The sequence below is a fragment of the Choloepus didactylus genome, chromosome 8, assembly GCF_015220235.1.
Source record: "Choloepus didactylus isolate mChoDid1 chromosome 8, mChoDid1.pri, whole genome shotgun sequence".
In the NCBI taxonomy this organism is placed as follows: domain Eukaryota; kingdom Metazoa; phylum Chordata; class Mammalia; order Pilosa; family Megalonychidae; genus Choloepus; species Choloepus didactylus.
Genome location: NC_051314.1, coordinates 34,417,182 through 34,433,332, shown reverse-complemented (window position 1 = coordinate 34,433,332; position 16,151 = coordinate 34,417,182). Strand labels below are relative to the sequence as shown.

The window sequence follows — 16,151 nt, the reverse complement described above, 5'->3', positions numbered from 1 at the left end:
CAAGAACAAACTGAAAATAAATTGGCTAAGCAGAAAACCCACCATTAACATGTTGCAAACTCATGCTAGTAATCATAGAAGTAAAGAAGTTAGGTTTACCTTTCTTGCCAATATTTGAAAACATCTTACTGATCTCCAAAATTAAATTTTCCAGACCACCCACCCACCTACCCATCCATCCATCCATCCATTCATCCATCTATCCATCCATCCATGTTTCTAAAGCATTTTGTTGCAATACATCCTTTTGAGAACTTTTACCTTTTCAAAAAAAAGAGAGGTTCATGATCTCCTCAAGGAATTAAGAATTACCCAGTAACTGCAGCATGTGAAGAACAGTGACTAATCACCCACTGAGTCAGACAGCAGGAGCACTGAAACCATTAGCTGGCCCAATTACTGTTACAGGAGGAACACCCAGGAAAGGAGACCAGACAGACACACCTGTATTGGTCATAGGGCATTGCTTACTTTGTACCAATACAAAGTATTCTGCAGGAGCTTTTGTAATAACTATGAGGAGGAGACCAGTCATTTCACTTGCTGTGTTAGATTTAGTATTCTATGGCTTTTCTGCTCGTATCAAACCAGATTAAGCATTTTTCAAAACTTTACTAATAAAAATGCCTCAATTGCTACCAATGTTATTTATATTAAACAAAGAAGCTTTTTGCAATGGGTTTGCTGACAGAACACAGGTGTGGTTAAAACCATCACTAAATCTTAAACCAAAATGTGAAAGGAAAAGACTTGTATCAACATTACTATCATGGACACGTAGATTTGGGCAAGTCTACTGCTACTGCCTACCTGATCTACAAATGTGGTCGAATCAACAAAAGAACCATGAAAAAACTTAAGGGGGCTGCTGAGATGGGAAAGGGGCTCTTCAAGTATGCCTGGGTCTTGAATAAACTGAAAGCTGAACATGAGCATGGTATCATCATTGAATCTCCTTGTGGAAACATGAGGCCAGCAGGTTACTATGTGACCATCATGGATGCCCCAGGATACAGAAACTTTATCAGAAACATGGTTACAGGCACATCTCAGGCTGTCCATGCTGTCCTGATTCTTGCTGCTAGCGTTGGTCAGTCTGAAGCTGGTATCTTCAAGAATGGGCAGATGTATGAGCACACCCTTCTGGATTACAAGCTGTGTGTGAAACAACTAATTGCTGGTGATAACAAAATTGATTCCATTGAGCCACCTTACAGCCAGAAGAGATATGAGTCAACTGTTAAGGAAGTCAGGACCTACAAAGTATTAACATACCTTGGTTTGGGGATGGAAAGTCACCTACAGGGATGGCAATGTCACTGACTGCCACACCACTTGAAGCCCTGGATTGTACCCTGCCATCTACTTCTCCAGCTAACAAGCCCCTGTATGTGCCCCTCCAAGATGTCTACAGAATTTGTGGTATCGGTACTGCCCCTATAGGCCGAGTGGAAACCAGTGTCCTCAAACCAGGCATGGTGGTCACCTTTGCTTCAGTCAATGTTACTGTTGAAACACACAATGAAGCTTTGAGTGAAGCTCTTCCTGGAGACAATGTGGACTTCAATGCCAAGAACACATCTGTAAAAGATGTTCATCATGGCAACATGGCTGGTGACAACAAAAATGACCCACCAAAAGAAGAAGCTGGCTTCACTGCTCAGGTGATTATCCTGAACCATCCAGGTCAAATCAGTGCTGTCCAGGTACCTGTGCTGGACTGTGACAGGGTTCACAGTGCTTGCAAATTTGCTGAGCTGAAGGAGAACACTGATCACCATTCTGGTAAAAAACTGGAAGACGGCCCAAAATTCTTGAAATCAAGTGATGCTATTGTTGATATTGTTCCTGGCAAGGCAATGTATGTTGGGAGCTTCTCTGACTCTCCTTCTCTGGGTTGTTGTGCTGTTCGTGATATGAGAGACAATTGCTTTGGGTGTCATCAAGGCAGTGGATAAGAAGGCTGCTGGAGCTTGCCAGGTCACCAAGTCTGGCTGGAAAGCTCAGAAAGCTGAACATATCTACAACACCTGCTGCCCCAGTCTCAGTAGGGGAAGAATGGTCTTAGAGCTGTTTGTCTCAACTGGCCATTTAAGTTTGGTAGTAGAAGACTGGTTAATGGTAATGCATTGTAAAACCTTCAAAAGGAAGGTGTTGTGGAACGTTCATTTGTTTTGTGTGGAAGTTTTAATTGCATTAAAAATGCATTATACTTTTTTAGATCAGTATTTTTTACATGGAAACAAACTGATTAAAAATCTGTTGCAGAATGTCGAGACCCATTAAAACAAAGGTTAATGAGAAAAAAAATAATAATAAAATTGATGCCGAGTGTATGGGCACCACAAAGTGTACCCTCTGGCCACCAGGTGGCATCATTGATTAATGAAAGTTAATTAACTATTCCCCCACCCCCACATCACCACCATCACCCAACATTAATAGCACAAAATTAACTGAAACACAGCATGTGGAACTTAAACAGGGTGCACAACTTCTAGGGATAAACAAGTTATCATTTTTCTCATAATGAGGCCCAAGGTGAACAGGATGAGGACCCAACAAACAACTGTAACTTGTTAGGGGTTTGGGTTTCACTATCTCTTGAATAATCAGCAAATAATCAACTTTAGGCAAAAAACAATTTAGAAGTACAGTTAACCTTTACTAAAAATGAGTCATCTGTTGGAATCTGGGACTTTTTGCATTCAACACTCAGTCATGATTCTTGGACTGTGTGCCCAGAGGAAGTGAGCATATAGGACAAAAAGATTCCTGTTTCAAGTGTTTTGAATTTCAGGACATGTCTTGCTTTGTATTATCCAGGTTTCTTCTTTCCTCCATAAATATGTAATTAGATCAGCAACATATACAGAATTATGGGCTCCAGAGAAAAGAAACCTGGTCAATGAGTCTGTTTTCCAAAGTTTAAAATTTGGGAGAAAGCAATCCAAAATTACCCTGACTCAAGAAGCAAAGTATGGACCCTTTTAAATACCCAAAACAAAGATCAAGTGTTAAGTTACAGGACATACTGACATCTTTAAGGCAGTTGTGAAGTGGTCAAGAGCCCCTTTTTGGGATTTAGAAGGTAGAGATTCTCACCCTGCCTCATCCGACAACATCCGGCAAAAGCCTGTGGCTTTGAGCATGTCCTTTATCATTTCTCTGCGTTAATATCCACATACATAAAATAAACAGGCTGGACCAGAATGAGAAATTGTAATAATTCTCATTCCATGGAACTTATATATATATTTAATTCTAAAATGCATTATAGGTTTGGATGGTTTGTATGGTGTGTGAATATATCTCAATAAAATTGTATTAAAAATGCATTATAGGAAATTTGGAAAATTAAATAAAGTAGAAAACTCAAACCACAAACACCTTTCTAAAATAACTGCTACATTAAAAAATTATGGTAAAATATATTCAACATAATTTTTACATTAAAAAATTTTATTTTGAAATACTTTCAAACTTACAGGACAGTTACAAAAATAATACAAATGCCATGCAGAGAACACCAACATACACTACCCCCTAGGTAACCAGACACACCAAATTTAACATTTTGCCACATTTGCCATATCATCTAGCTATCTAACATTCTATCAATTTCTATCTATCCATTCATCTGTCTGTCTGTCTATTTATCAATCCATTTTATAAACACTTGAGTGTAGGCTGTATAATCCTTGACCCTGATTACTGCCATGTACATTTCCTAAGAACAAGGATATTCACTTATGTATCCACCTTAAGTGAAGTTATCAACTTCAAGAAATTTAACATTGATATAAAGTTTACAGTCTATATTCCATTTTTTTCCATATGTCCCAGTAATGTCTTTTTAAGCCTTCCCTCCTCCCTTGTAAGATCCCATCCAGGATCATGTATTGCAATTGTCACTGTCTCTTTGGCTGTTCATTCTTTTTTTTAATTGAAGGAACTCATCTGTAACATAAACTTTCCCATCTCAACATTCCCAAGCATACTATTCAGTGGGATTACTCATTTTTACACTCTTGCAGTACCATCACCACCTTCCATTACTAAATCTTTATTTTCTCCTCTAAGAGAAACCCTACACCCATTTTGCAGTAACTCTCCATTCCCCCTGACTCCCCCATCCCTGGAAACTCTCATTTCTGTTTCTATGAGCTTGCATATTCTACAATATTTTCTTTATAGTTAACATGGGGCTTAAATTTAACATCTTAAATGTATAACAACCTCGTTTGCTTAGATACCAACTTAACTTCAATGGTATACACAAACTAAGTTCCTATACCCTTCCATCTGCCCATCTTTATGTAATTCTTGTACAAATTGTTTGTTTATACATTAGGAGTCCAAAACTACTTATTTATGATTACATTTTATGCATTTGCCTTTTAGATACTGCAGGAAGTAAAAAGTGGGGTTAGAAACCAAAAATACAATAATCCTGGCATTTATTTTTATGTATGTCGTTACTCTCACCAGAGAACTTTATTTCTTCATGCTGTTTTGATCCATTTTCTATTGTCCTTTCCTTTCAACCTTCAGAACTTTCTTTAGTATCTCTTGTAGGGCCAGTCTTGGGGTGGTGAACTCCCAGAGCTTTGGTTTATCTGGTAATGTCTTAATCTCACCCCCATTTATAAAAGATGTTTTACTAGATACATAATTCTTGGTTGGTAGTTTTTTTGCTTTCAGCACTTATAAGTATGTCAGCCCACTGCTTTCTTACCCCCATGGTTTCTAATGAGAATTTCACCACTTAATCTTATTGAAGACCTGTGTATGTAACAAGTGGCTTCTGTCTTGTGACCTTCAGAATTCTCATTATCTTTGGCATTCAACAGTTTGACTGTAACATGCTGTGGCAGGGATCTATTTGATTTTATCCTGTTTGGAGTTCATTGAGCATCTTGGATGTGCACATTCTCGTCTTTTGTGAAATTTTGGACGTTTCTGGTGATTATTTGAATATTCTCTCCACCACGTTCTCTTTCTTCTCCTTCTGGGATTCCCACAGTGTGTATATTGGTATACTTGATGGTAACCCACACATTCCTCAGGCTCTGTTCACTTCTCATTGTTTTTTCTTCTTTCTGCTCCTCAGACTGAATGATTTCAATGGTCTTATCTTCAAGTTCACTGATTCTTCTCCCAGTTGCAATCTGCTTTTGAACCCTTCTAGGGACTTTTTAATTTTTGTTACTGTGGTTTTCAGCTCTATTTGGTTCCTTTCCAAATAGTCTGGTATGTCTCAAGTCTGGTCCTCATCGAAAGTTTCTAGTGCTTTAATTTTCTTCCTTTCTTGCATCATCACTTCCTGTTTCCTTGTGTGTTTGTGCATTTTGATGTGTTATCGCTGGACTTTAGACTCTGACGCATCTCCTCCTTAAACTTGTATCCAGCTAGTGCTATGGCAGCTTTACCTAATGCCAGGGGCTAAAAGAAAAGAAAAGAAGAAAACACCTTTTCCAGTCTTTACAGATAGACCAGTGTGAGTGTTCTCCTTCAGGGCTTATCCATACAAAGAGTTTGTCCCCTCCCCCCTAGGAGAAAGTTTCCTCCTGATCCTGGGCACTGCACGATACACTCTATAGCCAGCAATCCCTTACCCCAGGCAGTGCGACTTGACTTCCATCCCATATTGTTCCACAGGAGAGTTCTGTGAGTCACTTTTTACATGCAGGACAAGTTCTGGGATGGCAAGTCCCTCAGGCCACCACCAGAAAGATTGGGCCAGACATACGTGCTCTCTTTGGAACAGGAACTAGGGATCTGCACCAGGAATGCAGGCCTGCCCCACATAAACCTGACCGAGTGATGAGGAGGGAAAGTGCAAGCCAGGGTGCCAAGAGAGCCTACTACTTTTTCAGTAGCCTTTTTCTTAATTTGGCACTCACGCTGTTATTGCAGTCCTTTAGCTGTTTTCTGGAGGTTTGACAAAGATGCTTCCACCAGTTCTTACTGATTATTCCCATAACTATTACCTTTTCAAATAATTCCTTCTGTTTTTATAAATGCTTGATTTTACTTACATCTAATAAATTTTGGAGCCTGTTTAAAATATTCTAGCCCATACTTTTTTTTTTTAAGTGGGGGCTGCATGGTATTCCATCATAAGGATACATCTTATGGTACTTAGCTATTCCACTATTCGACTTTTAAGTCATTTCTAGTTTTGTTTTGTTTTGGCTATTATAAATAGGATGCCCGTACACCCTAGCTTCACCAGGATGATCCCAATTTATACCTGCTGTCCAGGCAAAATTAATAGCACCCCTTTTACTCTTAAAAGTTAACTGGTTTACTGCTTATAATTGTGCCTAAGAGTTTCCCCCTGAGTACCTCTTTGTTGCTCAGATGTGGCCCTCTCTCTCTAGCTAAGACAACTCAGCAGGTGAACTGCCCTCCCCATATGGAACCTGACTCCCGGGGGTATAAATCTCCCTGGCAACGCAGGATATGAGTCCCAGGGGTGAATGTGGACCTGGCATTGTGGGATTGAGAACATCTTCTTGACGAAAAGGGGGAAGTGAAATGAAACAAAATAAAGTTTCAGTAGCTGAGAGATTTCAAACGGAGTCGAGAGGTCACTCTGGTGGGCATTCTTATGCACTATATAGATAACTGTTTCAGGTTTTAATGTACTGGAATAGCTAGAAGTAAATATCTGAAACTATCAAATTCCAACCCAGTAGCCTTGACTTTTGAAGATGATTGTATAACAATGTAGCTTACAAGGTGTGACAGTGTAATTGTGAAAACCTTGTGGATCACACTCCCTTTATGCAGTGTAGGGATGGATGAGTAGAGAAATGGGGACAAAAACTAAATTAAAATAGGGTGGGATGTGTGGGATGATTTAGGTGTTCTTTTTTCTTTTATTTTTTATTCTTATTCTTATTCTTTCTGTAATAAGGAAAATGTTCAAAAATAGATTGGGTGATGAATGCACAACTATATGATGGTACTGTGAACAGCTGATTGTACACCATGGATGACTGTATGGTATGTGAATATATCTCAATAAAACTGAATTTTAAAAAAAGTTAACTGGTTTAGATGATCAATTGTGTGGTCATTCTAATTATGAGTAATGCTGATCAATATCTTGATTTTTTGTCTTTTTCCATATTTCACATTATTTCCTTGGGACAAATGGGAATGAAACATCTTTGAAGTACTTTGTGTATATGTGTGCACACATATATATACATACACACACATAAACACATTTTATATATATATATATATATATAAAATGAGAAATCATTCCCAAAGGGATGTACCAATTTAAAATATCATTGAGAATAGCAGTTTCACTAAATGATTGCCAGTTTTGTGTATTATAGTTTTTTAGTGCTAATTTAATAGGGGGAACTGAAAACTTCTTTTAATTGATTGTAATGATTCAGAGGATTTAGAGATGCCACTTTGTGTTTTTTGTGTCCACTTTTATTACTGAGTGAATTGTTTATTCATATTTTTAGCCCAGATATCTATTGGGGTCTTAATATTCTTATTGAAACTAACCTTTTTTCACATTTACTACAAATATATTTTCTGATGTGCTCTTTGCCTTTTACTTAGACTATATTTTAAACTTCTACAATGTCTTATTAGTTAGAATAGTCAAAAAAGTGTATTTTCCTTTGTAACTTCTTTATTTTCTGTGCTTAGAAAACCATCTCCTCTCCTCTTCCTGTACTTACAGTTCTAAAAATAACCAATTTTATTTTTCATTTTTTAATAATTTATTGTTTTATATTTAGTTGTGATTTTATTTTTAGTGTATACTTTGATGTCTGAATCGATTTATTTTTCAAATGTTAATATTATTCAATAAATAATCCTTTCTTTTTGTCTTATACTTCCTACTTTGTCATACATAAGATTTTTATAAACAACAGGGTCTATATCATGTTACCTCTCTATTCCAATGATAGAATGATAAGCTTTTTCTTTTTTAATCAATAGAATTACCACTGCAATGGTATATCATATCTTTAATTATTGATATTTTAGAATATGTATTAATGACTGGTGTTTCCCTCCCAGAATTTTTTTTTTTTAATTTTTTATTGTGAACTTGAACCTAGATACATAACTGTGATAACTTTCAAAGCACGATTTCACAAGTAGTCAGGGGGCAAATCTGAGAATGTCATGGGTTACAATTCCACAACTTCAGCTGTTTCCATTATTATAAAGTATAACATACATAAAGGTGTCATCTCTTGACGTACAGCTCAAAAACAGTCATATAGGCAATTTAAAAAATTGTTATGGGTTACAGTTCCAGTCTCAGTCCCTTCCCTAGTATACAGTAGAAGGTATATACAAAAAGGTGAAGACCTTCAAGGAACAATTCAATGAGCAGCTAGAGCAAATCCCAAAGGATGCTATAGGCCAGTTCCACCATGTAATTTACCTCCTTCCAGCCATTCCAACATCCCAGCATCCAAAAATGTATATATAATTATATAGTTTCAGTATTCATAGACCTTTGTTCAATCTTATCTTGTTTGCTGCTATCCCTTCTCCTCGCTTAATCTTTCTCCACCTTCAGGGGTAACTAGGCAGTGAGCACCCTAAATTGTTCATACTGAAAGGGGGTGTTGACAGTATGGGTTTTAGGACTTGCCAGGTATAGGAACACTGGTGGATTAGGAACACTAAGTTTCTGAAAGATAAAACTGAGTGAGTGTGTCTTTTATAGAATCTCAGGTAGGGATCTAGGCATTTGGGGACTTCTTTAGGTAAGGGCATGGCTTACTGTGGACATTTGGACCATCTAGCTGGAACTTGCATAGGCGTAATCTCCAGGGTAGCCTTTCGACTCTATTTGGGATCTCTCGGCCACTGTGACCTCAGCTTGTTATCTTTCTTTTTTTTCCTGCTTTGAGTCTATACCTCACTGCAAGGGCCTGGCTCATTCCTGAGAGTCATGCCATTTGTGGGGGGTGGTGGGAGCGGTTAATGAGTTGGGCTTAAGAGAGAGAAAGGCCACATCTGAGCAACAAAGAGGTTCCCTGGAGGTGCCTCTTAGACATAATTAATAGGAGGGCTCAGCCTCCTATTTACAACCCTAAATTTCACAAGAGCAAGCCTCAAGTTGAGGGCTTGATTTATTAAGCAGTGGGTTCCTAACTTGATTTAATATATATTCTATCCCAAGATAAACAGTCCGTTTCTTACCTAATCTTCTTAGTTGTACTATCATCATCACTCTCAACTTTAAACAATTATAACATAATAAATCCCAGATCTCTTATCAGCTGCTAATTATTCATCCCTAGTATTAGTGTAGAGTTGGTAAGATATTCCTATTAAAAAGAGTCATTAATACGTAATGAGCAGTTTTCCCATACCACTGTTAACCCTCTGCACCAGTGTCTCATGTTAACACCTATTTAGATCTGTGGGTTACATGCCTTTAAACAACCATTTACAAACATGTTCACCTTCAGTGTGTAAAAGACCAGTTTTTACAGGATGCACACTGACTGAGAAAGGGCATTTTACAGATCTTTAGGAATCAACATTCACTATGATGTTCCGTGTTCTCAGAATGAAAACTTAACTTTTAACAATATAATATGTGTGGACCAGATATTATACATTGTTTTGGAGTTGTCATCCAAAACTAGAGACAAAAATTAAACATATTCTATGTCTTCCCCTACACCTACCTACAGTCTCATCATCTGTCAACTCCTCTTACATTAGGCTGAGCAGTAACCTTCAGAAGAAATACTAGACCAATTCTCTAAACAAAAATAAATGCCTATTGGAGTGTTGCACATGAGAGATAATGTTAACTTGAACTATGGTGGTGGCACTGAAAATAGAAGTGAATGAATCTGGGATTTATATTGGAAATAGAACTACTAAGACTCAATGATGGACTGAATAGAAGTGGAACTAGCTGTCATCTTTGTTTTGTTTCTGATCTCAGAGGGAAAGTTCAAAGTTTAACTATTAAGTTGATATTTGTTGTTTGTTATAGATACTGTTTGTTAAAGAAATTTATCTTCTATTCCTAGTTTGCTGTTTTTTTTTGTTGTTTGTTTGTTTTTAACACAAATCGATGTTAAAGTTCATCATGCCTTTCTTCATCTGTTGAGATGATCATATGATTTTTTCCTGTCAGTATGGTAAATTACCAGGTTGTATTATAAAGTTTATTTTCTAACATTAAAACCAATGTTGTATTTCTGCAATAAAAAAAACTTGACCATGAAAAAAAAAAGAAAAAGAAAAAGAAAAAAAATAAAGAAATGCATAAATATTACTTCCCTATTTTCAAGGCTCTCCCATTCTTGCTCTAATACAAACAAAATGATTTTATAATGCTCTCATATCTCCAACGAATGACTTCTGGGAACCTCCAACAGCAATTCATTTTTTGAAATATTCCCTCTTCATTTCCAAGGGCATCCAAAAGCAAATGATGCACTCCTCATGTTCTCTCCTGTAATTGATGAAATTTGCACCGATGGGGAATCTTCCATTTGAAATAAGTCCCCTCATTTGTATGTTTCTGAAGCAGTCAGGTTCCTGAGCAGAAGAGTTTGGCTATCAGGTTCAGAAGCTTCTGCCGGAAATTCAGTTTGTCTCCAATTCTCCTGAGTTGAGTAGCGCATTCAACCTCAAGCTCTGCCGGAGTCCGCACACAGCTCGGCTGCGCCTTCTTACGCGTCTTCTTCCCAGGCATCTCTGCCAACGGCCGCTGGGAACTTCACTACAGACGAACCGGGGACTCAGTCCCTCAACTCGAGCACCTGGGGCGGATACGGGACGCGCAGGGCGGCCAAGTGAGAGCAAGCAGCGGGGGACGCGGAGCCGCCAACAAGACCAGACCAGTCCCAGAATATTTTTTAATAATATATTTATTCCTATAAATAAAATCATTTCTATGAGTATCAAAAAAAATTCCAAAATTGTAAGTTAAACGTACTGAGCATCTGGATAGCAGGTGCACTGTTAAAATGTTAGATGCTACGTTAATAGTTCTGTAGTATTAAGTACCATATTATGACTGGTACTTAAACTGTGGGCTTTATGAAGACAAGGAACTTGAATTAATTATCATTCATATTTCCAACACCTAGAACAAGATCTAGTGCATATTCAATAAATACCTGCTGAATTTATGATGGACTAAATGATACTCCATTTAGGCTTACCACTTCTTGCTTTAGATTTTACTAAGCAGTTGAGATGATATTTTGAGAGTCTCACTGCCTATTTAGAAAGTATTCTGGCCCCTAGCTCCAATTCTCCCAGTACTCAAATGTTAGTTCAATTCTAGTCCCTTAGTATTTGGCCCAGGGCTGCCTCTTCTACATATGGTAATTGTCTAAGTAAGAAAAGATGAGCTTTCCAGGCTCTCAGCCTTGCAGGTTCACAGCTTGGAAAGCAGGCAGTGCCTTTCTGTGAATTAGAAAAATCCCCTTTCTCTTAGGCTAGTACAGCCCCTCTCCAGGGCACAAAATATGGCGAGCAGAGTGCACAGTGGACTTGCACCTCAAAGGGTGCCCTTGTTCAGGGCATAACCACATGAGACAGCCCTGATCCATCCTAGACTTTGATAACCCTGATCCTGAGGTGGCATCCCCAAAGGACTCACAAACCAAACCTGATCCCAGTTTTAACCCATAGTAAAGTCTAAAGTCTTGCAGTGGATCTCACAATTGACAGAATTTTGCCTGGATCCTTTTTTCCTGAAAAGACCTACATAGCCGAAACACTCTTAGTGGAGTCAAACTCATATGAAACCTATCAATGAAGCAAGCATTTTTTTTTCAGTTAGCTGAGACTGCTTTTCTTAGTGTATACATTTTCCAAACACTAATACTGCCATTTTATGAATCAGTGAGAATTGCAAATATACAGAAACAGGTTTGGCCCAGGAAGCCACACATAAAGAAGCCCTTATTGAATTTCTGGTCCTCACCATCCTTACTATCAACAAAGAGCAAATTTAGATTAGGGAGATAAGCATATCCTACCACCTAGAGAGCAGCAAGTGAAGAATAAAGCAAATATTAGCACCCAAATGAGTTCAAGTTTGACTGAATTTTGATGTTTTCTCGGACTGGAATAGTTTCTAATGTGTGCCCATGATTCTGACAAACATTATGAGGGAATCTCTTTAGCAACAGATTTTGCTTGCTAAATCTTTGACAAGTCCCAACAATAAAGTATTCTAGCTACTTGAAGGGAATCTGGGTCAAATCTGCACTTAGAATTGGAAAAAGTATGGCTTGGTAGTAGCATCCATGTATAGAATTCAGGGGGTCTGCAATCTTGGATGGGGGAAAAGAATCTATTTATTTTTTAGATTTCCCTTAGACTAACTTCTAATGGAAATTTAGAATTTCTTTGCATTATGAATGTAGGAAAGGAACTACAGAAGTATCAGCAATACCTGTGACTTTGTCACCACAGAAATAACATATTTTCATCACATTTCAGTTTTTGCAGACATCTCAAAATATTGTTTATTCTCACCAGTTCAAAATAATGGTAGTTATAGAACTCCACTAGATCTTCTTTAATGCATTAAGCAAGAAGACCATATATTACTAGATCATATTTTAAAAATATTTTAATTACTGTATATTTGGCTTCTTTTCTAATACTTTGTATTTTATTTTATAATTTAGAAACATTATTCTGAGAAGAGATTCATAGGCTTTGCCAGACTGCCAGAGAGATCCAGGTGTAAAAAAGGTTAAAAACCCCTGTTCTATACAGAAAGTCAGATTACATTTAAAGCTATAAGGTAATAAATCAGGAAGATAAAAACTGCTCACTCCTTAAGTATTTCCACAGTATAAAAATATTTCAGGTAAATAATTTATTCAAATTACCATCTCTCAAAATAACTTTTTTCACAACTACAATTAAAAGTGAATTGCAACAGAAAAGAACTGAGTTAAGTTACAAATGGAATTCTGCATAATATTACCCTCCCATTTCACATGGATGGATTGCCTTTCAGTTTGTCAGAAACTAAATTCCTTGGCTAGAGTCCAGGACAGCCCCACCTTTTAAGAAGCTCTGCTCTAGAGAAAGTATTAGAATGATTTTCGATATATACAATTAGCCCTGGTTTTTTAAAACAAATACTATCTAAACAGAAGTTTCGTTTCACAGTCAGGGTCTTTGAGAGTCATCCATTAATGTGATTCTAATCTTTTTTTTTTTTGAATCAGCTTATTAGCCTGTTTATGGCTCAAATTTATAACTTCAGATCATTATAACACATGTTTTTAATGTCCCATTTTCTACCAACATGGGAAATCCTGGATTTCTAAAACCTAGAGGGAGTTAATACCATCCCAGACTAAAGGCAAAGACTACAGGAAAAAGTAATACACTATGCTGTTAAAGCAACCTTTAATATAATATAAGTATTTTGAACAAGATCAAAGAAACTACCTGATCCACATTTAATAAAAGTTCAAAGGACTGTTTTTTTTCCCCATAAATACAGAAGTGGAAAAGATTTTTCAAAGGAATTTTTAAATTATATTTTTCATTATACTTTCTCTACTATGATCCTCACCGATTCAACTTGTTTCAACTTGCCAAAAATCAAAGACTTTTTATTGAAAATATTATCTTATACATTTAACATGGAGAGAAAAAGATCCAAAGGGCATATGATATATGATGGTCACCTTTGGACAGTGGAAGGTAAGAAGGACTTTGCCCCCTTTTTTTTTTAAGGAATATAAAACTATTTATTGACCGCTGTTCACCAGAATTTGCAATAAAGTAAACAATATACAGTTGCATAACATTTTAATTACTATAAAGTTATTGTTTTTCCTGGCTTCTGCTGAACCAGTAACCCAAATACTGAAATGACTGCATCTACACGTAAGGAATGCATCATGGTAAAGAAAAAATATGCAGATTAATAGTTTAGATTACAAAACTCTGTTTACCCATTTATGCTAGCAGGTCCTAAACTGAAACATCTCTAACCATCTGATTTGATTTCAATGAACTTTTTAGTCAATTTAACACAGGGATTTCAACTTCCTTTAGGAGGAACCTTGGATGTCCACTTAACTAAGCCTTGCTTAGCTAATTAAAACACACCAGTATTTATCTAATATTCTCATCTGGATGGGGAGATTGTTGGTGATAGTTTTTCCTCTCAGAGAGTTTTGCAAATAAACAGCTGCATTTACATGACTATAGATATAAACATGAATTTTTATCTGACTGCTACAAATTACATAATTTAAATTATTTTTATTATATTTAAATTGCCCAATTGATTACTGAATCATCTGTTTGATTTGAAAGCTTATGACTTCAAGAAAATTTTGTTTACCTTGAAGTGATCTATTTCTTGGGTTGCTCAGAATGACTCAGAAGTGCTAGACTTACCCATGGTTGTGAAATAGTGTTTTGTTTTGAGTGATTTTGTTTTTGGAAGATTTTGTTTTTTAATAATATCATGTATTTTTTAAATGCACAAAAGATACCTTCAAAGGAAAAAAAAAAGTGATCCTTACAAAAATAGTAAATCACCAGAATATACTCCCTCAAAATGAATAAGTAACTGTTGTGACTACTACTGATACTAAAGTAAAAGTCTGCCTCTGACTTTAGTGGTTTATAATCTAGTTGAGAAGACATGGCAAAGATCTGTGGAATATTTAAACAACAACTAATAAAATTAAGCTAAAAAACAGGTAGAAAGATCAATATAATTTTTAGGAATTAAGAGGAGGAGCTTGGCGGGAGCCTAAGTGGCAGGGCATGGCCCCAAGGAAGAGAACCAGAAGCTCAGTCAGGACAAGGCTCCCTACTTGTTTGCCAGTGTCTATAGGTCCGACTTAGGGCTGGCTCATACAAATATGTGTTGAGTAAGTGAGTGAGTGAGTGATTAATGGAGGAGACAATCTGGCCTTGAAGGACTGGTAGCAGGAGACACTAAGAAATCCACTGCAGTCTCAGCAAAGGAAAATAAAGTTGGGGCAAGTCTAGGTTATAAATGAGGGTATCTATGGATAAGTAAGTTTTTGAACTTTTCTAACAAGCAGAATAAAAAGTTCGATAAATTTAGCAAAGATGGGCCAGACTACAGGAAGGAGTGATAGAAGGTAGGACCAGTAGGAAAATATTGCCGCAATTTAGCACTGTTTAGAAAGCCCTAGCCTGGAGCGTGAACAAGAGGCAGAGGAAAATTTGCTAGATCCTGTAAGAAAACACTCATAGGACTTTAAGACCAAATGAAAGAAGAGGGTGGAAAGAAGGAAAAAGGGGAAGAATTTCAGAGATCTTTCCAAAATTTTGTTCTCGGGTGACCAGAAGAATGATTTTATTCTTAAAAGTAATGTGTTGATCTATCCACTCATCATGTATTTCTTGACACTACTGCATAGAGATTCTCAATCTTCTTATAAAAAGGAGCAACTTTCCTTTCCCTAAGCCTTTTAGTTTGATACAGCCTTTATTAAGTTCTTGCTATGTGCCAGAATCTATACTAGGCATTGGGATAGAACAATAAAGAAGACAATTCTCACCACAAGGAGGAAGGAAATAAGCACTGGTAATAAAGTAACACTGCTCCTATAGCAGTGTCTGTCTGTTTTCTTCTGTTGCTTCCTCACTTCTGCCTCTAGACTCCATTTCTCCTAACTCCAAAGAGATTCTGGGCCCTACACAGATTTAAAGATCTGGTCTGATCCACTGGCCTTGAGGAGTCAACACACAAAAAAATTACAAGCTTTCACCCTAAATTAAGTAAATCACTCAAATTTTTCTTTTGTTAAAAACACAATTCTATATATATACCATTTTATTTAATCCTATTTTGAATTGAGCTTTAAAAAAACAAACAAAACTACCAAAAATTTATTGGTAGAATTTATTGGAAACTTCTTACAATGAAGGAAGAGTTAGTCTAAGAAGAATACCCTATAGAAATCCCAGTTATGTCAGAAGAAAACACTGCAAGACAACAGGAATGGTTGTTTGAATAATCTGGGCAGAATTGCTGTATCTGGGGATTTCCACTCCTCTTTTCTTTAAAAGGGTTCCAAAAAAAAACCCCACCCTATCTTATCAGTATGTCATCCATGCATCTTTCAATCATCCCCTCCCAAGGAATCAAG

At 36.9% G+C, this 16,151-nt stretch overlaps 2 protein-coding genes across 3 annotated transcripts in view; both read right to left on the bottom strand.

Moving 5' to 3' along the window:
* FGD6 (FYVE, RhoGEF and PH domain containing 6) overlaps positions 1-16,151 on the bottom strand; it is a 140,603-nt gene that overhangs the window by 34,531 nt on the left and 89,921 nt on the right. The window lies entirely within an intron of this gene.
* LOC119541921 (phorbol-12-myristate-13-acetate-induced protein 1-like) lies at positions 10,366-10,820 on the bottom strand. The gene has a single exon (XM_037846277.1). The coding sequence runs from the start codon at positions 10,721-10,723 to the stop codon at positions 10,559-10,561; it is 165 nt and encodes a 54-aa protein (XP_037702205.1). The 5' UTR covers positions 10,724-10,820; the 3' UTR covers positions 10,366-10,558.